At 53.2% G+C, this 25,711-nt stretch overlaps 1 protein-coding gene across 1 annotated transcript; it reads left to right on the top strand.

Annotated features, from left to right (window-relative positions):
• The first annotated feature begins 1,850 nt into the window (after positions 1 to 1,850).
• On the top strand, positions 1,851 to 24,913 carry ITGAD (integrin subunit alpha D). Its single transcript, XM_033102004.1, has 30 exons — positions 1,851 to 1,935; positions 3,703 to 3,808; positions 5,769 to 5,872; positions 6,004 to 6,074; positions 6,193 to 6,307; positions 8,742 to 8,872; positions 9,814 to 9,959; positions 11,808 to 11,961; positions 12,070 to 12,220; positions 12,397 to 12,470; positions 13,729 to 13,858; positions 13,955 to 14,097; positions 14,293 to 14,433; positions 14,526 to 14,735; positions 15,414 to 15,544; positions 15,656 to 15,813; positions 16,587 to 16,741; positions 16,947 to 17,078; positions 17,853 to 17,926; positions 18,148 to 18,289; positions 19,762 to 19,875; positions 19,982 to 20,061; positions 20,170 to 20,253; positions 22,699 to 22,777; positions 22,931 to 23,038; positions 23,144 to 23,221; positions 23,487 to 23,600; positions 23,758 to 23,859; positions 24,124 to 24,234; positions 24,631 to 24,913. Exons 1-30 carry the CDS (start codon positions 1,890 to 1,892, stop codon positions 24,742 to 24,744), a joined length of 3,498 nt encoding a protein of 1,165 aa, XP_032957895.1. The 5' UTR covers positions 1,851 to 1,889; the 3' UTR covers positions 24,745 to 24,913.
• Positions 24,914 to 25,711: the final 798 nt, after the last annotated feature.

The raw sequence follows: 25,711 nt of genomic DNA, 5'->3' as shown, positions 1-25,711 counted from the left end.
TGACCTTTTTGTTTAAAAATGACTGGAAAACAAAAATGTTTTGCTGAGACAAGTGATAATACAATTGAGGCAAAGTTGGAAATCCTCATAGTTGCTGAAATCAGCAGAACGTTAGCCTGAAGACCTGCTTGTGAAGACAAGTCCAAAATGGAAGATTATGTGTGAAATGTGATATCACTCAAGACAGGGTCTAAAGAAGAAGTGTGAGGAAGATGGACAAAATGAAGAGATATTTACATTTTGGATTTAGGAAAATGATCAAATAATTATTTTATGGTTCCAGACGCAGAGAAGGTCCCAGGTCCACAGAACTGACAGAGTGCTGTTTGCTGCAGACCACTTAGCACCAGAGGGAGAAAGCTATCGCTCAACTTGGCCTTGACAGTGTGAAAGAACAAAATTCAACTGAGTTCATTTGAAGATCGAATTGGCTTTAGTAAGTAATTCATGAATTAGGCGGCATCCCACCTAGTAACTAGAGGGGTTGTTTTTATTGGAAATGGCAGGGGAGTTATTAGAAAAAGAAAAGAAAGGATTATTTTTGAACCAGGGCATCTTTTGGGTGGCAGGGAAGGCAAGGGTTTTATGCAAATCGCCTCTCCTTCCTTTTAGGGGGATGGAGAGGGCCCATGTGACAGATTATCTTAATGGTGCTTGATCAGAAAATTCCAGACTGGTTGATTTAAAACTATATTTCTGAGAGAGGTCGAAACTGCAGGTAAATCAGGTATTAACTCTAGGTTTTTAGCATGAGTGATGCCATTTTGGGCCTGTGGTTTTCTCTTTAACAAGAATCTTTACAGGAAGTGGGTAAACCAGCCCGAAAGCGAGGAATCGTAGTCTGCTGTTCTCTGCAAGGACATTATCCATGACCTTGCCGATATCTTGTTGATTTTTCTGTCCATTCAATATCACCTCAAGTAAATTGAGCTTAATGTTTTGTTTAGAAAACTATTTTATATTGTCTATAGTTGACACTTAATCTATATTTTAAGTATTAGAAGTAACAGTCATATCTGTACTTAAAATAATATGTCATAGTTAGGGCTTTTGTCATACATTTTAACCTTCCAAGTCTATGCCTGGGTTTTTATACATGGGACATTTTTTTCATGGGCTTTCAAAACATTCATTTATGCTTAATTGTGTAATCTTTAAAACACACAGACAACAGAGAATAAATAGCCTCCACCCATGTATGTACCCCTCCCTGATTTAACATGTGCTAAAATATTCAGTGCTGAATGTTAAATTTAACAAAGGTTAGAAGTTCCCTCCCCACTGCACCAGAGGTGATCACCCTTCTGATTTCCATCCTCATAAGTCAGTTTTATCTGTTCATACGAGAGGAATCATACATTATGCATCCCGGTGTCCAGTTTCTTTCACTTATGGTAATGTTGAGATTCATCCCTGTTGTTACACATTGTCTGTCACTTGCTGCTGACTAGTGAGTGCATGGTACGTAGTTATCCGTTCTCCTCTGAGTGGGGTTTGCTTGTTAACCAGCACCCTCCCCCATGCCTCCCTCCCCGCCCCCAACCCCTGCTGCCTGAGGGGTGGTCTGCCCCTCACTAGTTTCACATCCATTCATCTGCGTCCCCCTCGTCCCCCACTTCCATTTCCTGGTTTCTGAGGCTACCAGGGATCTACCAGAGAGCTAACCCCTGGCTATTCACTGAGTCTCAAGGGCGGACAACCAGGCCCTGGAAGTGGTGGTGTGGGGAGAAGTCGGGGGTTTCTCCCAGAGTGTCTCTGGCCTTTTGCCCTTGCCTCTGTTCTATGATTAACCAAGGAGTTCCTCAATAGGCCCTTCCTCCTGTCACCTCAAGGCCCTGAGTCATTATTGTATGTCATTCCCAAGCCACTGAGTGCCGTCCACTCCTTCAATGCACTGCTCAGAGATGGCCTTTGGTGTTACATTCCTCCTGGGTGGTGAGTGGGGCCCTCAAGGCTGGGGAAGCCTCGGGGGAGGGTATTTACCTGGTGAGGCAGGTTGGGGGCTTGTGGTCAGCTCACACAGCTCGCAAAAGGAGCTGAAGGCAGGGGAGGGCCTAGTGTCCACGGTCTGGAGGGTGTGATCTGAGCAAAGATGAGGGAAGGTGGCCTGGTGGGTGAGGCTCCGGCAGGCCATGTTCCCCAAGCATCCCTGCTTCCCTCCTGGGGGCGCTGGTGGGGGCGCTCTGTGGGTGAGAGGAGTCAGCCCCAGCCACCCCTGGAGGGGGCACAGAAGCCGCTAGAGGGGAAAGGACTGGGTACCATCTCCTGGCTCTTGTGTTGGTCCCGCGTTTTGACCTCAGGTTGGCTGTCCCGCTATTGCCAAGAGAGTATTCCAGAAATAGAAAAGTGTGTTAGGACCACATTCGTGTGTCATTTAAAAATCTGATTTCACACAAAAATCCAGATTTCCAGCTTCTCTTGAGAAATGGCAAGGTCTGGTGGTTCTGGGTACTGGAGCCTTGTGATGGCTGCCCCCTGGGGAGAGGCCACACTCTGAGTGTCCATTATTCCGTGGTGCTCATACCCACCCACGTGACTCACTGATGTCACCTGCCTGGCCCCTCTGGCACTTGAGTTTGAGATCCTTGGTGCCCTACCTCTTGTCAGGTCATCAGGGCTGCTTTTAGGCTCAGCAACAGATTCATTCTCTGAGAGGAAGACGTAGGGCGTGAGGCTCCTTTGCATGTGGCTGTTGTAGGGTCCCAGAACCCCAAATATCTGGCCTCTTCCCAGAACCCTGGGGCTCAGATGTCCGGACACCCCCCCACACCCACCCTGTCACTGCCCAGCCTGGTATGTGGCCTCCACGGAGCTTCCCTTCCCTTGGGAGGGAGTCGGCCCCTCAGTCCAGAGAGAGATGGGAAATCCAGGAGGAATGGAGAGGAAAGCGCGTTGCTTGGCCACGGGGGAGTCAGAAAAAGCCCTTAAATAGGAGCTTTTCCCCTGAGGCTTTTGAGCTGAGTCAGCAGGGAGGAGGACGCATGAGTCCAGGAGCAGGAGCGAGGGCTGGACTTCGGGCTGTACCGGTGACTGCCCTTCTGGGTCAGTCAACAAACAGGAATTAGTCACCGGGTAAGGGCCAGGCACGGCACCAGGCACCGAGACAAGGCAGACACATTCCTTGCCCAGGTAGAGCCCGACACCAAGGGGGAGGGACCCGGGAAACGCATAATTTCAAATGATTAATCAGCGTTCTAAGTGGGTGCTCCCATCGGGACCTTTGGGATCTCTGTGTAATGAGAAGATGGTGCAAGGCAGTCTGTAAATAGAGTGACCATATGCCCTGGTGTGTCTGGGGCAGCCCCAGCGTCCCTCCCTGGTGTAAATGATGAACTCAGAAGGTCCCCGTTTCGATACTAAACTGTGTGGTCACTTTGTCTTTAGAAGACGTTCCTCGTCTCACACACCAGGAGGTGACTGGCCTCATTTCAGATTGTGGACGTCCTTTGAGGTGTCCTTGAGGGGACAGTTCTCTGGATGGTTGTCTTGTGCATTGTGCTTTGATTACTTTGAAGGGAGGGAGAGAGACAGGACCCACACAGCTGGCAAACCAGGAAACAAAAGAGAAAAGCCTTTCTCCTGGGCAGGTGGGAAACCAAGGCTGCCGCCGCAGAGTGGGCGCCCAGACCCTAAGAAATCAGGGGGCCAGAGGAGGGGAGCTTCTCTGACTGCCCTCCCACCTTCCCTTCCTATACTCCTCAGTCTTCGTGTCTTGTCATGGATTCAACTTGGACGTGGAAGAGCCCAAGTTCTTCCGAGAGGACGGAGCTGGTTTTGGACTGAGTGTGGTCCAGTTTGGCAGTTCTAGGTAGGTCTGCCCACTCCCTTCACCGTCTCCCCTTGTCCTGCAGGCAGGTGGCTGTACGGGGCATGCCCGAGAGGTATCCTGGGGGAGAAGCAGCACAGGCTGGAAGCCTGCCCGAGGCCCCCGACACCGCGACTCACCTTTCACCATCCCAGGAAGGGCCACAAACTCTGGGCCAGACGTGGCCTTGGGAGGGAGGTCTGGAATCCACCCTCCAGGCAGGGCTGGCTTTACCTCGTCGCTTCTGCGCTTGTATTAATGGTTTGCAGTCTCCCTCTTGAAATTATTCATAATTTAATCTTTGCATTTGTGTTTTGGAAGTGAGGATTGATGGGACAGTGGAGGAGCCCTGGGGGCTTGGAGCCTTGGCTCATGAGCGGCCAAGCCTCCCACTGCCTTTTGGGGAAGGGTCTCAGCTTCCTGCTTCACCCCACCTCCCCACCTAGTGGCTGCTGCCAGCCTCCACCCCTGGCATGAGCTGGGCAAGGTTAGGGCTGGCTGTGCCCAGTTTGCCCCGTGAGTATCCCTAGACCTAAGCTAGTGTGACACTCAATAACACATAGAAAACACCAAGACACCAAGAGAGGGAGAGACTCCAAAAGAAAGGAAAAACCTTTTTCTCAACAACAAAAGGCCTCACATTTTAATGTTGCATTGGGATTGGTAAGTCGCCCAGACTCCAGGAGTACACGCTCTCAGGGCCCAGAGACAAAGACCCAAGGAGCTGAAGTCACAATGTAATGCAGGCGTAACCAACATCTGGGAAGCACAGGCAGGGAGAGATCTAACCCAGGAGGGAATTCCAGGAGGGCTTCACAGAGGAGGTGGCATCGGCAATGAGCCTGAGCGCTCAGGCATGTTCAGGTGGCCAAGAACACGTATACAGAGTTCCAGAGGCGCACACATCCCTCCCACTCCCCCACCCAGCTGGCAAGCTAGGCACATAAAAGCAAGGGCCAAGTGCCACATTTCTGTTTTTTCTTTGTTTGTTTTAAAATATAACACCTAGACTGAAAACCACAAATCCAAAAGTCCAGCTCGGTGGACTTTTCCATGCGTGTGTTCCCGGGAAACCACTACCCAGACTGACGTGGACTCCATCTCCAGCTTCCCCACCCAGGTCCTCTTGGGCCCCTCTGATCACCCAACACCCAGCAAATCCAGAGATGGCCACGGTCCCCCTTCCAGGCCCATCCCTCTGTGTTCCAGCCCTCTGCCTTAAAAGAATGAATATGCAACGATTGATTGATCCCTGTTCCCCAGTATTTATAATGAGGCAGATCATATGTCGGATGACATTCTGAATGTTACAAGTTTACTCTTTTTGCTGGTTTCTGCTACATTTTACCCCAAATACTGAAAAGGTTGAGCCTGCGCGTGAGGAATGGGTTGTGATAAGGAAAAAACATGCAGAATAATAGTTTAAGACTAAATGTTAGTTCATGCGTTTAGACCAGCAGGTCCCAGACAACTGCGTCTGCTTAGACACAGGGATTTCAGCTTTCCATAAAGGAACGGCTCTCGAGAAGGAACCTATACATACCAATGTCACTAAACCTCCAGTTTTGAATTTAAATTACTTATATTCTATTATTGTTTAATTAATTACAGAATTATCTATTTGTTTTGAAAGCTTATGGCTTCAGGACATTCTTGTGTTTAACTGGAGGTGATCTGTTTCTTGGGTGACTCAGAATGAGGGTACCCAGAAGCAAAATGCACTTACCCATGGTTGGGAAATACTTTTTTATTGTTTTGAATAGTTTTCTTTTTGGTGAAGGTTACAAAAACAACCCAAATCATGTGTATAAGCGCGCACACGCAAACATGCCCAGGGTTAAATTCAGCCCTGATTTTTTAATGGCCTGGAGTGCTCAATGCCGAGAGCAAAGTCTCACTTCTTCACACGCCCAAAGCGCACTGTGCTCCCCCCCCCCACTGTCTGTCATGGTTGTGCCTCCAGGCTTGTGGTGGGGGCCCCCCTGGAGGTGATGGTCGTCAACCAAACAGGACGCTTGTACAACTGTGACGCTGCCACCGGCCTGTGTCAACCCGTCTCACTTCACAGTGAGTGATTCCACCCAGGAATTGGGACCCTCACCCCTCCCACCCCGGGGTTCCTCTTCTTGGCCTCCAGCCCAACTCTCCCCCCAAATGAGGGTGTGCCTGAGGGTGACCGTGTGTGTCCGCCCTCTCAGCACCCCCAGGGACCCTGAACATGTCCCTGGGCCTGTCCATGGCAGCCTCCATCAACCACTCCCAGCTGCTGGTGAGTTTCTCTGGGCCACAGGAGGGCCAAGAAGGGAGAGGCCAGAGGAGGCTGTTGGGCTGGGGGAGTCGAGGGGGGGTGTCCGGGGCCCCTTGCCCACACTGGCCTCTGCACCCAGGCCTGCGGCCCAACGGCACACAGAGCCTGTGGGGAGAACACGTACACAGAGGGATCCTGCCTCCTGCTGGACTCCCGCCTGCAGAGCGTCCGGACACTCCCTGCTGCAGAGCCAGGTAGGTCCCGTAGGGACATCGATTCTGCGTGGAGCACGGGCGGGCTCTCAGGAGTGGGCAGAGTGTGAGGCCCACGTCTGAGGTGACCTTCCCAGTGGCCTCACGAGCCCAAGGGGCTGGCAGCATGATCTGTCCTGGCAGGAGGCAGCAGGAGCCCTAAGCTGGTCGAGGGGTGAAGGTTTCAGGGGACAGAAGGGAGCCCAGCGTGCTGGCTGCAGGGGGCACGGGGGTCTCCAGTTGTCAGCAGGTGCAGGGACACTTCTTGGACTTGAAGAGGAAGGGCCTCGGCTGGTGACAACGTGTGATGAGGATGATGGAGGCGGTTCTGGATGGTTCCTTGCTGAGCTGCCAGGACTCTGCAGACTAGCTCTTCCCCTTCTAAGGGGCGCAATGATGGGGCTGTGGAAAACCAGCCCAGTTCTGCACAGACAGTGGTGCCGGGGACGCTGCAGCGCCATCTGTCTACATAAACTCAGCTCCTTTGTCCTTGGGCAAGTGGCCTCACTCCCTGGGCCTTAGTTTCCTCGTTGGTAAAATGGGTTAAATCATCGAGGTGCTTATGACAATTAAAAGATTGAATACAGATGAAGTGCTGAGAGCCCTGCCTTGCGCACAACACGAGATGGCTATTAGGACGGGTCTAGCGGAGCGCCCTGTGGGCTGGGATGAAGGGACAAACGGCCTCATCTGTGGTATCAGACAGGCCCCCCTAAGTAAGGGCTGGGGCCCCTCAAGGTGCTGACTGGGAACTGCTTTGGGCCAGAGAAGCTACGATGCTAGGTCTGGTGGGGTTGTAGCCAGAGGTGAGCAGAAACACCCCCAAAACAAACAGAGAGTAGAGTCCACAGAGGGAACAGAGAGTGCCGGAGGGGTGCTCCCGGCTTTGGGGTTCCCATGCCCTGCCTAGGGCGTGTGTTCAGTCCACGCAGGAGATGTGGCATTGAAACGCCAGGAGGTGAATGTCTTCTTGACGTCTCTGGGGCTCAGGAAATGGCTGATGAATGGACGTGAGCTCAGAACCTGGGGCAGGGGTGGGAAGGAGCGGGTGCCCGGGGTGCATCGCCCAGACACATCCTCACAGGAGCCTGGGGTGCGGGCAGGATGATCCCCATTCACAGACGAGCAAACAGGCTCAGAGAGGTGCGTTCTCGTTGTTAGAAGTGGCAGCTGGGCCTGACTGGCGGGTCCTTTTCCAGAACATGCTCTGGAGCCCAGGGGCTCCAGAAGTGACAATTGTGAGGGAAATTGCTGGGCCTGACAGGATGTGAGGGGTGGGGGGGGGGGAACCCTGTGAGAAGGGGAGCACCTGAGGGCTTCCAGGCCGGCTGTGGCTGCATTTCTTAGTCACCAAGGGAACAGGGAGGGACGTGACCCTCTAGTTCTTCTCAGCACCAGCTGCTTAAGCAGGCGGGATGGGGGAGGAGCTGCCACAGCTTAGCACCACTGCTCAATGCTGTGGCCGTATGGGGGTGACACAGGATATGGAGCACTGGGGGAGGTCCCAAACAGGTGCTGCACACAGGCCACAACTTCCCGATATGAGTCTGGGGACCATCTGAAATGTCTCATTCACTAGGTACTTAGAACGTGGCTCTCCATTATGGAGTGGACGGTACAACGGCAAGAATGGCGTCTGCTTTTAAATCTGGGGTCTTTTATCATATTCCGCCCCCCCCCCACCCGGGGCAGGCCCTGTCCCGGGGCAAGGTATCTCCTTTCTGACTGGGGTGACTCCTTGGGAGGGACTCACAGCCAATTCTCTGCAGCTGGAGAGGGCGCTTCTGTCCTGGTAGGGGCTGGGACTCGGTGGCACAGCCCAGCACCCCCGAGGCATGTCCTCGGGCCTGGACCAGGGCCTGGCACGTGGTGATGACAGCATAACAGCTGCCCCTTGTGGAGCAGGCCGTGGCTTAAGCGCTTTCGGTACATATGAATTCTTTTTCTCCTTGCAGCAGTGCTGCATGGCAGGCACTATGATTACCCCGTTTTACAGACGTGGGACACGGGCCCAGGGAGGTTCCAGAACTTGCCTGAGTGCACCTCCAGCAGGTGGTGCCACTGGGACTTGGGCCTGGCATGCTGGCTCCAGGAGGCACAGTCAGCCACTTGGCTCAACCGCCTTCCCCTGCGGTCTGTGACACCCTGACAGCGTGTGTTCAAAAACATTTGTTGGTGAAATGAATGAGGAACCCACCTCGCCCCTGTCCTCATCTTCCTGCTCCCCTTTGTCAGACCTGGAGGGAAGAGGGGAGCAGCAGAGACTCAGATGAGGGGAGAGGGGTGCAGTCTCCTCTGGGGAGGGTGTTAGAAACAGGGTGGGAAGTGACCCCTAGGCCAAGGACGGCCCTCTGACTCTGGACCAGGAAGGCTTTTGGGGCCCCAGCAAATGGCTGGGACCCACATGTGAGTCCCATTCTTCCCTCCCTCTCCACAGAGTGTCCAAATCAAGAGATGGACATCGCCTTCCTCATTGATGGCTCTGGCAGCATCAACCCGAGCGACTTTAAGCGGATGAAGGACTTTGTCAGAGCTGTGATGGGCCAGTTTGAGGGCACCAATACCCTGGTGAAGACCGGCCCCCAGGCCTGGGGAGCAGGCCGGGGCGGGTCTGCTTCTGGGGGCGGGTCTCCTCCTGGCATCTCCCTGGGTTGTGGGCTCGGTGGGCCTGTGCCAGGGTCAAGGTAAGGTCCCAGCACAGGGCAGAGCTGAGCCCCGACCCTTGGAGGTCCCCCCATTGCATTGAACAGGTCCCCGCATGCCACAAAAAATAGATGTTTTTGCTGTTTACAAGCACTGGAGGATTGTAAAATAAGTGAACTGAAGTTAAATTATGAAATTTAACTTGGCCAAATAATTGATGATTCTTTGTTATGCTTTTTATGTGACACCTGATTTCTTTATCTTATTATTTAATTTCCCAGTCATTCGTGCATATGTATGGACAGATTCTTGAGAAGTGAGGGAATATAGCCTACAAATTGATGTCTCGTGTTACAATTTTTTTAAAATTTAAGTTTAACAAATATTGTGGTTGACAGGGTTATTCTCTGTAAACTATGAAAGAAGCATTATTTGATTTCGATTTCCCGTTTTGCTTTTTTGGCCACTTTTTTCCTTCTGGGTTTCAGTATTTACAGAGGGTGCCAAAAAAAAATGTCTACACATTTTAAGAAAGGAAAATGGTATTAAAATTGTAATAGTCAATATATACCGATAAAAAAAAGAGGAATACAAGTCACGTTTGACTTCTGCAATGACAAGAGGTGCTCAAAGTGGTTCCCATCAGTGTCCAGACACTTCTGATTATAGTGAACGACTGGTTGAGCAACGTTGACCAAAGTGTCCACTTGTATACATTTTTTTTGGCACCCCCAGTATTTGTTGGGCCTGAAAAACACATAGAACATGGCTTGGAAACCCGAAGTTAGTCCAAAATAAAAAGTTTATTAAAAACAAAGACGACAGCCCCAGTTCCTGAGCCCGAGCCTTCCTCCTGGCCCCCACAGTTCTCACTGATGCAATATTCCAACATCCTGAAGACCCACTTCACCTTCACCGAGTTCCAGAGCAGGGCCAGCCCTCAGAGCCTGGTGGACCCCATCGTCCAGCTGAGTGGACTGACGTTCACAGCCCTGGGCATCCAGGAGGTGGTGTAAGTCTCCCTCCTGCCTCCGCACAGCCCATGCCAAGCTGAGAGGCTCTGGGGGGTGTGTGTGGGGGGTGGCTCACAGGGGGGAAGGGAGATTGAAGGCAGAGTCCTTCCTGGAGTGTTTCTGACCTCCTCCATCGCTGCCTCCCCACTGATAAAGGACAGTCCTCCTCTGTCCTGTGCTGTCTCTGTGCCTGGCCTTACATTGGCTGGACCCCGAGCTCACCTGGGGCAGACAGCTCATGGGCTTCCCATCCTGGCTCCCTGCTTGTTGTCTGGGCAACCCCGGGAGTTACTGACTCTTTCTGTCTAGTAAAGTGTCAAAGGAGGATAAACCCACAACTGGGTTTACGGTGTCACATCCACTGTGTGCCGCTGATTAGAGCAGGTCATTGGGGCAGATAATTACAAGGAAAAGGGGAAGTTTTGGGTGGAGAGGGGAGGTCTTTCGGGCGGTCGCATTCTGTGGCTTGTGCAGGAAAGCAGAGACCCGATGCCTGTCTCTAACTGCCTGTCTTGTTTTCCCCTTGAGAGACGTGATCCCCATAAAATCTCTATTGGAAGTTGAGGCCCTGCTGCCCAGGGGCGTAGAGCTGTCCCTACCTATTGGGGGATTCACGGAACTCTCGCCCTATCTGATCTCAGAAGGAGGAAGGGGTCTCGAGATCCGCATGGAAGACCATGTTGGTGTCTTTGGTTGGGACTGGTGATCTTGCCGGGGTATCCTCTGTGTCCTCAAGGCCCCTAAATGAGGAAAAATAGATTTTGGTTAAAAGTGTTGGCCCAAGAAGCAGGACCCAAAGCCATCGACGCAAGGTGGCTGTGGGATAGAAATTCTGTTTAGCTTCGTGGAGCCTGTGGTCTTTTCCTCTGGTTAATCCAGTCAATCGGGTGGCGTTGTTCACCCAGGAGCTGGGCCTGGACCGGCCTGGAGCGGGGGCAGGGGACTTCCTATGATTCAGGCTCGGAACAATCTTCTGTTTAAGATGAAAAAGCTGATTTGAAAGGTGATTGAGATCGGGAACTAGGGACCTGAGAAACTGGGGGAAAGGAAACTTAAGGAAAGGGAAACGTAAAACCCTATAGGAAAGAAAACTTAAAAGTTTTGCAGGGGGTGGAGGGGGGCCGCCCCCCTCGCTTGGCCTGTATCATAATGGCGTAAACAACAACTCTGTAATTGTTAAGTTTTCATGATCCTGGGGCTCAGCTGTCCTTGCGTAGGGCCTCTGGTGTGGCTGTGGTCAGGTGGCGTCGGAGACAGGAACGTAAGACCTTCATTACCTGGCTGCGGCCTTGGCCGGACTGGCTGAAAGGCCGGGCTCAGTCGGGATGGCCGGGCCTCTCTGTCCATGTGGTCACCAGGCTTCTTGGGCCCACGGCCCAGGGCATGGTGTCACATCCACTGCGTGTCGCTGGTTAGAGCATGTCACAGGCCGGTCCAGTAGGGGAAGGGAGTGAGGTGTGGCTCCCGGGGCCATCTCTGGAGACCAGCTGTGGCACACTTATTATTCTCAAATATTGGGAGAAGCAGAGGCTCAGAGAGCTGAGATAATTTGCCCAAACAGCGCCTGACTCCAGCACTCCTGCCCCAAACCATTCTGCCTCCTGGGAATAAGGTGCCATACGGATGGAATTTTAGGAACAAGGCGTACGAGTGCCTTCATTACGGGTCTTGCTAATTATTGTCAGTACGACTTTCAAAAAGGGCCAAATTGATTTCTGATCATACCCGACAGAGTCTGAGGGGACCAGGACTCCCCAGTCTGTCCAGATGAGCTTCTCATGCTGCAAACGATTCTTCCCAGAGTCAATCCCATCTCAGGAGAGTCCCCTCCCTTTCTTCCCCGACAGGAATGAACTATTTCATAGTAAGAATGGGGCCCGCAAAAGCTCCAAGAAGATTCTCATCGTCATCACAGATGGACAGAAATACAAAGACTCCCTGGAATACAGGGATGTCATCCCCCTGGCTGAGAAAGCCGGTATCATCCGTTATGCCATTGGGGTATGTCATCTCGCTCGCTTGCCGGCCCCCAGGCTCCCCGGCCTCCGTGCACCTGCCCAGGCTGACAGGCTGCTGGGCTCCTTCTCCTCACCTGCCTCTCTGCTGCAGGTGGGCGGCGCTTTCCAGGAATCCCGCGCCAGGCAGGAGCTGGACGCCATCGGCTCCGTCCCCTCGCAGGACCACGTGTTCAAGGTGGACAATTTCGCAGCGCTTGGCAGCATCCAGAAACAGCTACAGGAGAAGATCTTCGCGGTTGAGGGTAACTGGGGAACAGGCTTAGGCACTGAGGATGTCCCGCCCCAGTGGTCCCCACAGACCTGAAGGTCGGTCCCTGTACACAACTCACCCCAACTTGGTCCCTGTCCCCAATCCCCAGACCATATTTTCCTTGCTCTGCTCAGAGCCCTTGGAGCCTAAGTGACCCGTTTTCCACAGGAACCCAGTCGAGGACAAGCAGCTCTTTCCAGTATGAGATGTCACAAAAAGGCTTCAGCTCAGTGCTCACAACGGTGCGTGGAGCGTGAGCTTGGTAACAGCTACTAAGGACTAACCCCGGGCGGGATTCGCCAGCAGCTGGGACCCAGCAGAAACAAGAACGCAGAGTCCATCCTCAGGCTCCCCTATGGCAGGGGGCAAACACTCGGGCAGTAGACGTAGGTGCTGGGGGCACAGCAGAGATCAGGATGGCCCAGCTTCCCGCTCTCGTCAGCGCTGACCCAGGGAGAGGAGATGACAGCCAACAAAGGAGACATTCAGGATGCAGGTGATGCACTGGGATAGCGAAAGGTGATCAGCGGAAGCCTGCGGAGTGACAAGTGAGGCTGCGTGACGAGAAAGGGCCAGCCCTGGAGAAAGCGGGAGAGGGCTTGCTCGAGGCAGACGGAGAAGTGCAAAGGTCCTGAGGCAGGAGCAAGGTGCTGCAGGAAAGAGATAGAAGGCCGGCCTGGCTGGAGCAGTGAGCCAAGGGCAGCACAGAAGGAGACGGCCACAGAGGTGGGAAGGGCCAGACCATGCAGACCAAAGACTGACAATGTAGCCTGCCTTGTCCAAAAGGAGGCGTGTAAGCAAAACATCCGAAGGGATTTGCTTCAAAATAATTTGGGGGACGCGTGAGGGGGATGCAGAAATGAAACAAGGTTGGTCGTGAATTGACCATTGAAGCTGGGTAATGGGTACTTATGGGTTCTTGATTCACTTCTTTTTCCTTTGGTGTATGTTCTGAATTATCCACAATCCAAAAAGTTTTAAAAGGCGGTAAACCACAGACGCAGAGCCTGTCACTCCCTGAGGGAACTGAGGAAGCGCCCAGAGAGGGGCTTCGAGGTTGACTCTTCCAGAGAGAGGAGCTGATTCCCAGAGAGACAGGGGACAGAGAGGTGTCTGGCCTGAGGCTGGATGTGTTTTGGGACAGAGGCTAACTCCACAGGTTTGATGGGCTGGATCCTGGATGCCCTCCTAAGGGATGTGGACACAGGGTTTTGCCAGCAGGGTGGTGGCTGCACATTTGGTTTGGAGGAGCACTAACTGGAGCAGATGTAGTAGAGCAGTGGAGAGCCAGCCAGGAGGCAGAGCGGGGGTGGGGGAAGGGGGACAGGGTGGGGACATGGGACATGAACTGAAGGCATTGGGAGTCGGACACAGGCTTCTGGTGAGGGCTGGGGGGGCAGTTCCCGGTAGTGAGTGCAGTCGGCTGCAGGACTGCCCCGGGATGGCTGTCCTCTCCTCTCCGCCCTGCTCAGCCCAGGATGGACCCGTTTATCTTCCCAGGATGGACCCGTTTTGGGGGCTGTGGGGAGCTTCGGCTGGTCTGGAGGGGCCTTCCTGTACCCCCCAAATGCAAACCCCACCTTCATCAACATGTCTCAGGAGCATGAGGACATGAGGGACTCTTACCTGGGTGAGAAAAGGCTTTGGCTGTGAGGACAGGTGGGGCAGGAGCTGCCTGGGGGGAGGGGCTTGAGGGGAGCCTTTGAGCTGAGGCCTGGCCCCTCAGGTTACTCCACCGAACTGGCACTCTGGAAGGGGGTACAGAGCCTGGTCCTGGGAGCCCCCCGCCATCAGCACACTGGGAAGGTGGTCATCTTCACCCAGGCGTCCAGGCAATGGAAGCCGAAGGCTGAAGTCACAGGGACCCAGGTGGGGTGTGGAGGAAGCCAGAGTGGAACCTGAGGGTGGCGCGGACTCCGGGGGGGGGGGGGGGGGGAGAAGGGGCAGAGGAAGGGGTTCCGGGCTCGTGGGGGGAGGTCCTGCTGCCTGGGGAGAGGCAGGACCCGGCCCAGAAGGGGTGCCTCTGGCCGGGGCAGGCAGGGTGACTTTAGCTCTGCCCGGCAGATCGGCTCCTACTTTGGGGCCTCCCTCTGCTCCGTGGACGTGGACAGAGATGGCAGCTCCGACCTCGTCCTCATCGGGGCTCCCCATTACTATGAGCTGACTCGGGGGGGCCAGGTGTCTGTGTGCCCCTTGCCCCGGGGGGTGAGTGGCTGATGAGACCTGGCCTGGGTGGGGCTTGGGTGTGGGGTGGAGGGTTGCTTGGGTTGGGGCCTGACACTGGTTTTGTTCTGCAGAGGGCTAAGTGGCAGTGTGACGTCATTCTCCGTGGGGAGCAGGGCCACCCCTGGGGCCGCTTTGGGGCAGCCCTGACAGTGCTGGGGGACGTGAATGGGGACAGGCTGACGGACGTGGCCATCGGGGCCCCGGGGGAGCAGGAGAACTCAGGTGCTGTCTACCTGTTCCGTGGAGCCACAGGTCTGGGCATCAGCCCCTCCCACAGCCAGGTGAGGCCCCACGTCTTCAGCCTCTTCCAGTCCCACCTCCTTTCCTTCTTAGAGTCACCTGGTGACCCCTCCTTTCAGGGACCTTAGCAGCTGCCATTACCCTCCTTCTTTTAGTGGTTTAAATCCCTGAATGTCACCAGGCCCAGCTAAGCACAAATTATCTTTCCTCTCTCTGGTTCAAAGCAGACGTCAGTCTGTTGGGGGCAGCTTAATTGTTAAGCGATCCCAAGCCCCAGGGAAAGTCCTGGCCAGCCCGGTCAGTGGTGTGGCCTTAGGCAAGTGGCCGATTTAGCATCTGTGAGTCTTAGTTTCCTTCTAGGAAACATTCAATGATAAACCTACTCCACAGGCTTGTAGAGATAACTCAATGGGAGGAGCACTCGGCAAATATTTATGAATGAACATGCAAATGCTGCATAAATCTATTCTCCTATCATTATGCCTTTTTCTTGTTGTCAGCCTGCACCCTCTTGAAGAGTTCGCCCCAAAATGCCCCCCTGTTTGTCTGGAGTCCCTGAGATCCCCTCTCTGCTTGCTTTCCTTCCTATACTCTCATCTGTCCTTTTCAATTTCTCCAGTCAGATCCGCTTCTGCTGCAGTCTCCTTCCCAAATCTTTCTTCGCAGACCTTTTCATCACCTCCCCTTGACTTCCACGTCTCCTTTCCCTCTCTGGCCAGAGGATTGCAGGCTCCCACTTCACCCCCAGGCTCCAGTATTTTGGGCAGTCACTGAGCGGGGGTCAGGACCTCACCCAGGATGGACTGGTGGACCTGGCCGTGGGGGCCCAGGGGCACGTGCTCCTGCTCAGGTGACCGCTCCCCACATCCCACCCCTGCTTGCCGTGTGTCTGACTCACCCGGCTGCCCCAAGCCTGGTGTCCTTCCAGAGGCCGGAGCCCCACCCGCTCTGTAACCCTCAGGAGCCAGCCGGTGCTGTACGTGGCTGTAGCCATCAGGTTCACGCCCTCCGAGTTGGTTCAGGCCATGTACCAATGCTGGGAGGAGGTGCCCACCGCCCTGGAAGCTGGGACTGCCACAGTCTGTCTCACCATCCACAAAATCTCCCTCGACTGTCTAGGTGAGTTTTCGCCAGTGGACCCAGGCCCTCACTCCACTGAGGTCCCCAGCCCGTAGAATGGGCCCAGGAATCCAAATCTCACTCACACACCCACCCAGCTGCCGGTGTCAGAAACCTGGGTCCCTGCTCTCCCCCTCTTCGCACACCCAGACCTAGAGGTCTGTCTCCAGGATAAATCTGGAGTGTGCCCACCCCTCTCCACCACCCGGCCGCTGCCCACTCCCAGGCCACCTGTTTCTTCTCCACCCACACTTGGAGCTGCTCCCACAGTTGTCCTTGCATCCCCCACCCCCCCCACCACCACCATTCTCCAAAGAGCAACTAGAGTGGTTCACTGAGAAGCACCACTCTGGCCTCCTCACTGTGCTGCTCTACACTCCTCAACGCCCGGTCGCATTTACCAAACTTCTTCTTCACGATGCCCTCGGCCCTTCCCGGCCCCTCCAGCCTTTCCTCATCCCGCTCCCCTCACTCAATGCTCTTTTGGTAAATGTGCCAGCCTCTCCCTTTGGGCTTTACCTGAGGACCCACCCTTGTGACAGTCACACGGTGACGTCTGTCCTACGTGCTCCCCTCCTGTCCTAGACTGAGCTTCCTGAGGTCGGGGACCACATCTACCTGTCTGTCCTCTTCTCCACGTGTGTTCCTAGCACCTGGTACACAGTTCACGGCCCGTAGCAACTGCTCCGCAAATACTGATTGCCTGGATAAATGAAAACAGAACATTCGAGGCTCTCTTTGACTTTCTAGCTTCTATCCCTCTCCCACTTTAGGTGACATGCGAAGCTCTGTCAAGTATGACCTGGCACTGGACCCAGGCCGCCTGACTTCTCGTGCCGTTTTTGAAGAAACCAAGCACTGGACTTTAAGTCGAAGCAAAACCCTGGGGCTGGGGGATCACTGTGAATCCATGAAACTGCTTCTACCGGTGAGGCCTCTGGGTTCTGGGAAAGGGGAGAGGGGAGACCGGAGGTGTCCCAGGCTGGTGTCTGGCACGGATGCTCAGTGAGGTGGAAGCGGGGAGTCTGAGGCTGGAGAAGCCAGCCCCACGGCTTGGCTGGGAAACGGTGTGACAGTGGGGAGTTGGTCCAGTGGAGGAGGAGAGTGGTTGTGGAGCCGCCCTGCGCCCCTAGGGCTGCGTGGAGGATGTGGTCAGCCCTATCGCCCTGCGTCTCAACTTGTCCCTGGTCGGGGAGCCCATCCCCTCATCCCAGAACCTTCACCCCGTGCTGGCGGAGGGCTCAGAGGACCTCGTCACTGCTTACGTGAGTCTCCGACACAGCCCCAGGCGGGCTTGACGCTCACTCTCCCATGTGCCTGAGAAACTCTGACGCCACCACCCAGTTCCCGAGACCCGCCTGGCCTGGACCCTACACCTGTCCCCACCGGCTCTCCATCCACCTTATCCCCACGTAAAGTCTGTGGTTTCCATTCTGCGGGCCCTTCCTCACTTTTCTCATTCCGGCCTCTGTGCCTCTGTCCACTTCACAGCTCTTACTTGGAAACAGGTCCTCTCTCCACTTCCAAGGTCTGTTCTGCTCCTCAACGCTCCAGTTTTCTCTCCCTTATCATTTGAAAACCACACTCAACATCTGTCACTTCTCGGGTCTCCTATTACGTCACGGTGACAGCATGCCAAATACCACACAGCTGGACCCAGAGCCGTCTGCTCCTGCCCCGGTGGCTCTCTTGGCATCTTAGGTTCTTTGAGTGCAAGAGCCAGGTGTCATTCCCCTGTAGTTTCTAATTTCCACCCCCGCCCCAGCCCAGAACCTGTCCCTTTATTGACACTTCACAGTATTTGTTGAATAGTTAGTTGTTCCAGTGTGAGTTGGCTTTGACTCCTCAGCTGGGTTATATTCCTAGAAGCCTGGGAGCTTGTCTTGCCTTCTTTTGTGTTCTAACTGCCCACACACACCCCACTCCTCGCCGGTCCAGCACAGTGCTGGGTGCGGGGTGCATGACCCGTAATACTCCATGTGGGTGGGCGCCCCCGAGGAGGGGCTGGAGAAGCATTACAGCAGACTGTCTCGCTGCAGCTGCCCTTTAAGAAGAACTGTGGGCAAGATCGCCTGTGTGAGGAGGATTTGCATGTCAACCTCAGCTTCTCAGGGTGAGTGAGCTCCGGCTCCTTTCAACCCAGACACTCAGACTTGTGGGTCTCCCACCCTCCCAGGATGAAAAGTGCTCCCCTTTGGCTGTCTCTGACTAAGAAATGATTTGGACTGGACTGTTACCCACCCCTTGCTCCCGAGTTCCCACAGCCCTGCCCTGCCCCTGATCCATTCCCAGTCTGTTCCCAATGGAGCCCGTGGCTTTGTACTTCCTCCTCAGCCTGCAGACCCTGGTGGTGGGGGGCTCTCTGGAGCTCAACCTGACAGTGAGCGTGTGGAATGAGGGTGAGGACTCCTATGGAACCTCGATCAACTTCTACTACCCAGCAGGGCTGTCCTACCGACGGGTCTCGAGAACTCGGGTCAGTAAGTCCCCGTGGGCTCCAGCTGGCCGGGAGCTCTCTCCTGCCCTGGGTTATAGTCGATTCCTTTTAATTCTTCTATGATGAGATGTGTGTGTGTGTGTGTGTGTGTGTGTGTGTGTGTGTGAGAGAGAGAGAGAGAGAGAGAGAGAGAGAGAAAGATGCATAAAGCACATGTATAGTTTAACAAATAACATAAAGTGTATGTCTATGCAATTAGCATTTAGGTCAAGAAATAAAGCCCTGCCAGCACCCCCAAAAGCCTTTCCTCATTATATCCTCACTGTCTCCCCAAAGGAAATCACTCTTTTGATTCTGTGATAATCAACCCCTTGTATTTCTTTATAGTTTTACCACCCACAAGTACATCCCTAGTATGGGTCAGTTTTGCCAGTCGTTGAACTTTATATAAATAGAAACATGTTGTATGTTTTTGTGTGTCATTCTTCTTCTCTTCAGTATTATGTTTGTGAGATTCACCCACGTTGCTGCATGTGGCTATAGAACATTTTCACTGCCACACAGAGCCCTTTGACTCTACCACAATGTATTTATCCATTCTACAATCGAAGGTCATTGCAGTTGTTGATTTGGGCCAGGACCTTTCTTGAGCACACATTCTGGTGTGTACCGATGTATGAATTAATATTTGGAAGGCAGATACCGCACATGGAATTGCTGGATCACTGGGTATGTGTGTCTCCAATTTTCATAAGTAAAGCCAAACCGTTTTCACCTATTTTCAATTCCATCGGCAGCTTATGAGAGTCTTGTGGCTTTTTATCCAATCCAAAACTTGGCATTGTCTGTTTTGTAAATTTTCATCAAATTGGTGGGTAAGAATATTTCCTTGCAGTTTTAATTTGCATTTCTTTAGTGAAGTTGAGCAACTTTGTATATACTTCCTGATGGTTTGGATTTCTTCTTTTAGCAAGTTCCAAGTTGTTTTCTTCTTCTATTGAATTGTCCATCTTTTTCTTATTGAGTTGTAAATGTTGCTTACATATTCTGGTTACTAGTCCTTTTCCAGTTGTATGTGTTCAAATATCTTTTCCAACCTTGTTGCTTGTTTTTTCAGTCTCTTTATAGTCTTTTAATAAACAGACTGTCTTAATTTGATTGTGGTTGGTTTTTGTCAATGTTTAGTGTTTTTGTGTGGATCTTCTTTAAGAAATCTTTACCTTCTCCAAGGTCATGAAAAAATGTTCCCTTATGTAATCTTCTAAAAGCTTTACAATTTTGCCTTTTGACATTTAAGACTTTAATCTGGTTGGAATTTATTTTATTGGATGGAGTGAGGTAGGAGTCCAGTGTTTGACTGTTGTTGTTTTCCTTTGTTTGCGTGGACTAATTTTCCCAGGACCATGTATTTAGTGAACAGTCCGTCCTTTCCCCTGCTGCTCTGTAAGCCCCCACCGTTCTAGACGGTGCATGTGGGTAACTGTTTGGACTTCCTTCTCCTCCCCTGGAAGCACCCCCATCAGCGTCCACTGCACCTGGCGTGTGAGGCGCTGCCCACTGGAAACGAGCGCCTGAAGTGCACCAGCTGTCGCGTCAACCACCCCCTCTTCCAAGAGGGCACTAAGGTCAGCGCTCTCCCCGGTCACTCTCCCTCCCTTGTCCTGACCCATTTCCTGTCCTTGCTCCCCCCTGACCTTCCCCATCCCCGTTCCTTTTTGCTTTTTCTCTCAGGGCACCTTCATGGTCACGTTTGATGTCTCCTACAAGGCCACCCTGGGGGACAAGTTGATTCTGAAGGCCAATGCCAGCAGGTGAGCCCAGGCCAGGTGTGATGTGCCCCTCACCCTCCCCTCTCCTGTCCCAGCCAGGGACTCCTCTCCTGGTTTCCTTCCCAACTGGCCTCCCCCCTCTCTCTCCAGTGAGAATAACAGACCTGCAACCAGCAAGTCCACCTGCCAGGTGGAGCTTCCCGTGAAATACTCTGTCAACACAGTGATCAGCAGGTGACTAATCCCTGGCCCTTCCCTCCAACCTGTGACCTTCCTCCTAGACCAGCACCTCTGCAGCCAGCCCACTCTTTTGAGGACTGGTATGGAAACTAGCCCTCTGATTTCCCACATGGGAATACTGGGACCAGCCATGTCTGCACCACACACAGTCATACCTTGTTTGGCTGACCTCACTCTATTGAACTTCGCAGCTCCTGTGTTTTTTACAAATTAAAGGTTTGTGGCAACCTTGCATCCCGCAAAGTCTACCAGTGCCAGTTTTCTAACAGATTCAGATGATGGTTAGCATTTTTTAGCAAGACAGTGCTTTCCAATTAAGGTGTGTTTACTTTTTTAGACATGATGCTATACTATTGCACACGTAATAGACTACAGTGTAGTGAAAACCTTACTTTGATGGGCACTGGAAGCCAAACTCATTTATCACAGTGCTCTGGACCCGCACCTGCCGCGTCCCTGAGGCCCGCCTGTACCATGATTCTTGCTTCTCTGACAAGAGTTGGCCTTCTGGCGGGACCCGTGCATCTCACCACTGCTGTGCGTGCCCGCCTGTGTCCCCCCAGGTGCAGGTTCCCTTTCACATGAAGCCAGTCTTGTGTTTGTGCTACACACGGACATGCTGAAGCTAAAATGCTAGGCTGAGCCTGAGGCTTTTCTGAGATTCTGCAGTGGGGAACTTGTGCCCAACAGGATATGGTCTTTCACACACAGAGGAAAGTAAAGGTCAGTTTTTTACGGAACTGAAGGAAGAGCAGAGATGTGATCAGCTGTTAGCAAGGTCTGGGAGCACCCCAGGCAGAGGCAGACCACCAGAAAGGCAAGCCTGGGTTCTGAAGGTGAGCGGAGGAGCGGGGCAGGCCAAGCCTTGAAGCAGGACAAGGAGCCCACATGTCTGGTACACTCCAGAGCTGTAGACAGTTGGGACAGAGCCGGCTGCTGCTGTGGACGCACATATGAGGGAGGGGGATTCAAGGGGTGTCGTGACCCTTCCACCCTCCACGTGAGCCTCCCTGCTTCAGTCCATGGGAAATACTGACTCTTATACAAAGAGCTTACAGGTATGTATCCCTAGGATGTGACAGGCATTGTTTTAAGTACTTTACGTGTATTTACGTTTATTTAATCGTTCTAACAATTCCATGATATAGTTACTGTTATTCCCCTTTGAAGAACAAAGAAATCAAGAGTTGAAATTACTTCCCCTGTCACTCAGATGGCAAGTGGCAGAACCAGGGATGAAACCCTGATGGTCTAGCACCATGGCCAATGCTACATACCTCTCTCAGGATTGGGAAAGCTGAGTGATTTACTCAAATAGGAAAAGAGATTTAGAATTGGGAGCTTGTGAGCCGAGAACATGGAAGCAGAGAGACAAAGGGCTGGGGTGGGGAGCAGAGGAAGACTAACATACTGAAGGAAAAAAGTAAATTGTAATATTTAGGCCAGTGCTATAAATCTCGTCACAACTCTGTTGTTGGTGGCACTGCTGTTAGCACCCCCATTTAAAGAGGAAAAAATTACGGGGCTCCAGCAACATCAAGTAGCTTGCCTTAAACTGAGGCAGGCAGTGGTGGGCCCGGGATGTGAAGCCAGGTGGGCTGGCTGCAGAGCCTGAGTCCTTACTCATCAAGCTGACAGCCTCTCCTCTGGGGAAGCTGGGAGAGCAGGCATCTGACAAGGCAGGAGTTGTGACTTGTTAATTGATGGCTCCCCAGAGCCTAGCACGCAGCCTGGTACAGGGTAAACACTTACTGAAGCAGGCCACGGATGGATGGATGGATGGGTGGATGGACAGACGGATAGACAGGGGGGTGGATGGATAGATGGATGGAAAGCCACCTGGAGCCGCGAACATTTCTGTCCACTCCATGGGCTTGTGTTCATGTGCCATCTTCCATCACATTTACTCAACCACCCAGGATAGCCACGTCTATTTTTTTATTCCGGTGGATTCACACTCCATTTTTTCTTGAGTGACCCAGCCATCCTTCCCTTGAGTCTCCTTAGGCTATTCTGTGCAAGCCTCCCCTGAGGCCCACCATGGGTCTACCAGGAAAGCCAATCTAGAGATGGCATGTGAATACCTTTTTCCCACAGGAAATGTTTCAGTGTTAGGCAAGGTGATGTTTACATTGGGCCTTTAAGTGGAAGTTTCCATAAGAGGGAGTGAGTAAGGACATTTCAGCCAAAGAAAAAGCTTGAACAAAGAAAGTCACAGAGATACGAAAGAGCCAGGGTATCAAGGGACAAGCTAGCAGTGGTGGGTGACCAGGACAAAGGGCGTGGGGGACAGGAGCCAAAGCTGAGGCTGCAGAGGCTGTGGCGACCATGGTTTCCCTGGGGCATCTGCTGGGCCCAAAAGAGCCCTTGGCAGCAGGCTGGGGCACCACCCAGGACGGTCCCAGGGCTATTTTTCACCAACAAGCCCTCTCTCTCCAGGCAGGAAGAATCCGCCAAGTACTTCAGCTTCTCAGCGTCTGGTGATAAGAGCAGTAGAGAAGCCGAGCATCGGTATCGTGTGAGGCTGGGGATAGTCCTGTCGGCCCTGCCGTGGTGCTGCTAACATTGGAAGCTGGTGGGGAAAGGTGGAGGGGAACCGAGGGCTCAAGCCGGAAAAGAAGAGGGATTTGGGGTGCTCCAGACACCAGTGATATCGTCTTGTTTTCTGTAGGTGAATAACCTGAGCCAGCGAGATCTGCCCATCAGCGTTAATTTCTGGGTTCCCGTCCTGCTGAACGGCGTGGCAGTGTGGGACGTGGCTGTGGTGGCCCCTTCTCAGGTGCCTGCCAGCTTTTCCTAATTCTCCAGGGCTTGAGTCCCAGTTTCTCCCACCTCGTACCACGGACATTTTGATCATTCAGTGGCTATTTCTGTCTGTCTTTAGAGTCTCTCCTGTGTGTCAGAGATGGAACCTGCCCAGCATTCGGACTTCCAGACCCAGATTGCAAGGAGTCTTGTGCTGGTGAGAAAGGCCCTGCGTTTCTAGGGGAGGAGCAGCTGCTCAGTGAACTGCGGGTGCAGAGCGATATATAAACCGGTTGGCCAATTACGTTTGTGAACGTTCCACTGCGTAAGTGCCCGGTGCAAAGTTCGCGATCTTAATTGTCCACCTTTGTATGTCCTGCACTTGTTAATCTCCTCCTCACCCCAAATCTAACGGACTATTTCATCTTGTGGTTCCCCCTCAGTTAAGACCATCCTTAACTTCATTCTTCCCCGGTCCCTAGAACTGCTCCATCGCTGACTGCCTGAGGTTCCGCTGTGACGTCCCCTCCTTCGGCATCCAGGAGGAACTTGACTTCATCCTGAAGGGCAACCTCAGCTTCGGCTGGGTCAGCCAGGTGGGTCAGCCAGGTGTGCAGGCCCAGCAGCAGAGTCCCGGCCCGAGACTCAGGTGGTGCCGGTGGGTCTGGGCCCACCCAGCCTCAAGCTGGGACACGTCTCTACCCTGAGGCTTCCCTAGAGCTGGTCCCCCGGCTGTCCTGCTCCCTTTTGCAGACACTGCAGAAGAAGGTCTTGGTGGTGAGTGTGGCTGAAATCACGTTCGACACATCTGTGTATTCCCAGTTCCCAGGACAGGAGGCGTTTTTGAGAGCCCAGGTAGTGACTGTGGGGTGGGCAGTGGCCAGGCGGGTGAGGGGGCTTCTGAGGCTAAATCTGCGATGCTGGGTGGGTGGGGGCTCAGAAGCCTGGAGGGAGGGAGGACGGAGGTCCCTGGGCGGGACAGTGGCCTAAGTGCATCTGAAACTCACCCCTTGGAGTCTGGTGTGGAGAAGGGGGAGGGTCGTGAAAGGTCGGGGAACCTGGGAGAGTCTGGGGCAGCCAGAGGCCTGACACTTCCTGGTGGGGTCCCCTCCTCTGCAGATGGGGACGGTGCTAGAGGAGTACGCGATCCATAACCCGGTGCCCCTCATCGTGGGCAGCTCTGTGGGGGGCCTGCTGTTGCTGGCTCTCATCACGGCCACACTGTACAAGGTGCGTGTTCTCGTCCCCACTTGACGCCACCAGTATTCAACCCAAGCCCTCCCACAGGAAGGAAGACCCGTACAATGGAATCAGGCAGGCCTGGGTGCAAACTGTGGCTCTTTCAGGCGGGTTGCTCAACCTCTCTGAGGCTGTTCTTCAATTTTGAAATAATAATACAGAGCGGCTAATGCAAGGCAGGAAGGAGGCCGGGTGCAGGCCTGCAGACCGCAGAATCTGTGCCTTTCTGCTCTAGATCATGTGTATAACCACTGTCCTCAGGACACGTGACAGCTGTCGCTCCCATAATTGTCCTGGCACACAAGTACAAGTCCGCTTAGTTCCCTTCTGCTCTCTCAGCTTTCTTCCTTACCCTCTTACCCAATTCTGATTTACTTCCCCTCGTAGCTTGGCTTCTTCAAACGTCAGTACAAAGAAATGCTGGAAAAGAAGCCAGAAGATATTGCCACACTCAGTGGGGAGGATTTCAGGGGTGAAGCCCCACATCTGCCTTTGTCCTGATAACCTTTTCCTGCTCATCTCTAGCCCCACTGGCTGGTCTTGCGTAGCCTACAGCTCTCTTCTGTGGGGATCTCTTCTGCATACATCTGGACTGGATTGAGCAAGTTACCAGGGGCTGTGCTATCTTCCCAAGACCGTGAAAGATTTTTTTTTTATGTTTTTACATATCTGCCAGACGTCTTCAGTGACAACCCAACTTTTACAGAAGCAGCCATGATGCCAGCATGAATTTTCCTGTGTATGGGAATTTGTCACATTAAATGAGTATGTTTCTAACACATGTTCCTTGTATGAAAAAGCTCTAATCCAGGGACCTGAGTGCTGTTGTCAGAAGGGATGGGTGAACCTGCTCGCAGGTATAGCGACCGGTCTCTCTCCCGGGTGAGGGGGGCCTGCGACCACCACTTCTTAGTGGTGTCAGGGCCAAAAGAAGTTTTCCGTGTGTGTTGCTCGTGGGTTTCGGCACAGGCTTCAGGCTGGGTGAGAATGGGAGGTGAGCAGGCTGTCTTAGAAGGTGAATGGAATGTTCAGAGCTGGCTTGAACCAATGTGCCCCATTGAATGGATTCCCCAGAAGCTAGGAGAGTGGGGCTTCCAGAAAGGAACATCTGATTTCCCTCACTAGACCCATTAAAGGCGGTCATGGAGTGTGACGGAAATATTCCATATTTAGCATGAGGTCATGAAACCTCACACAGAGGGCTGATAGGTCTTGTTTGAAATCAGGGTTGTTTCCAGATAGCCAGAATTCATAGAGTCATTGTGAAAGCCGGTGGGAGCCTAGAGCCCTATTTATTCATAGGTGAACAAGAAGGAGCAGGGATCTCCTGCGTTTGCCTCATGGATGTGCCCCCCCCCCAGACCCTCCCAAATTAGGCCTTGGGGAGAACAGGAGCACAGACCGCACTGTGCGCATGCGCCACGGGGAGCGCTGCTGCCCGCCCCGCAGGTCCCCGAGGTCCCCAAGG

The sequence above is a fragment of the Rhinolophus ferrumequinum genome, assembly GCF_004115265.2.
Source record: "Rhinolophus ferrumequinum isolate MPI-CBG mRhiFer1 chromosome 15 unlocalized genomic scaffold, mRhiFer1_v1.p scaffold_54_arrow_ctg1_1, whole genome shotgun sequence".
In the NCBI taxonomy this organism is placed as follows: domain Eukaryota; kingdom Metazoa; phylum Chordata; class Mammalia; order Chiroptera; family Rhinolophidae; genus Rhinolophus; species Rhinolophus ferrumequinum.
The sequence above is the reverse complement of the archived record's forward strand: the minus strand, read 5'-3'. Positions and strand labels throughout refer to the sequence as shown.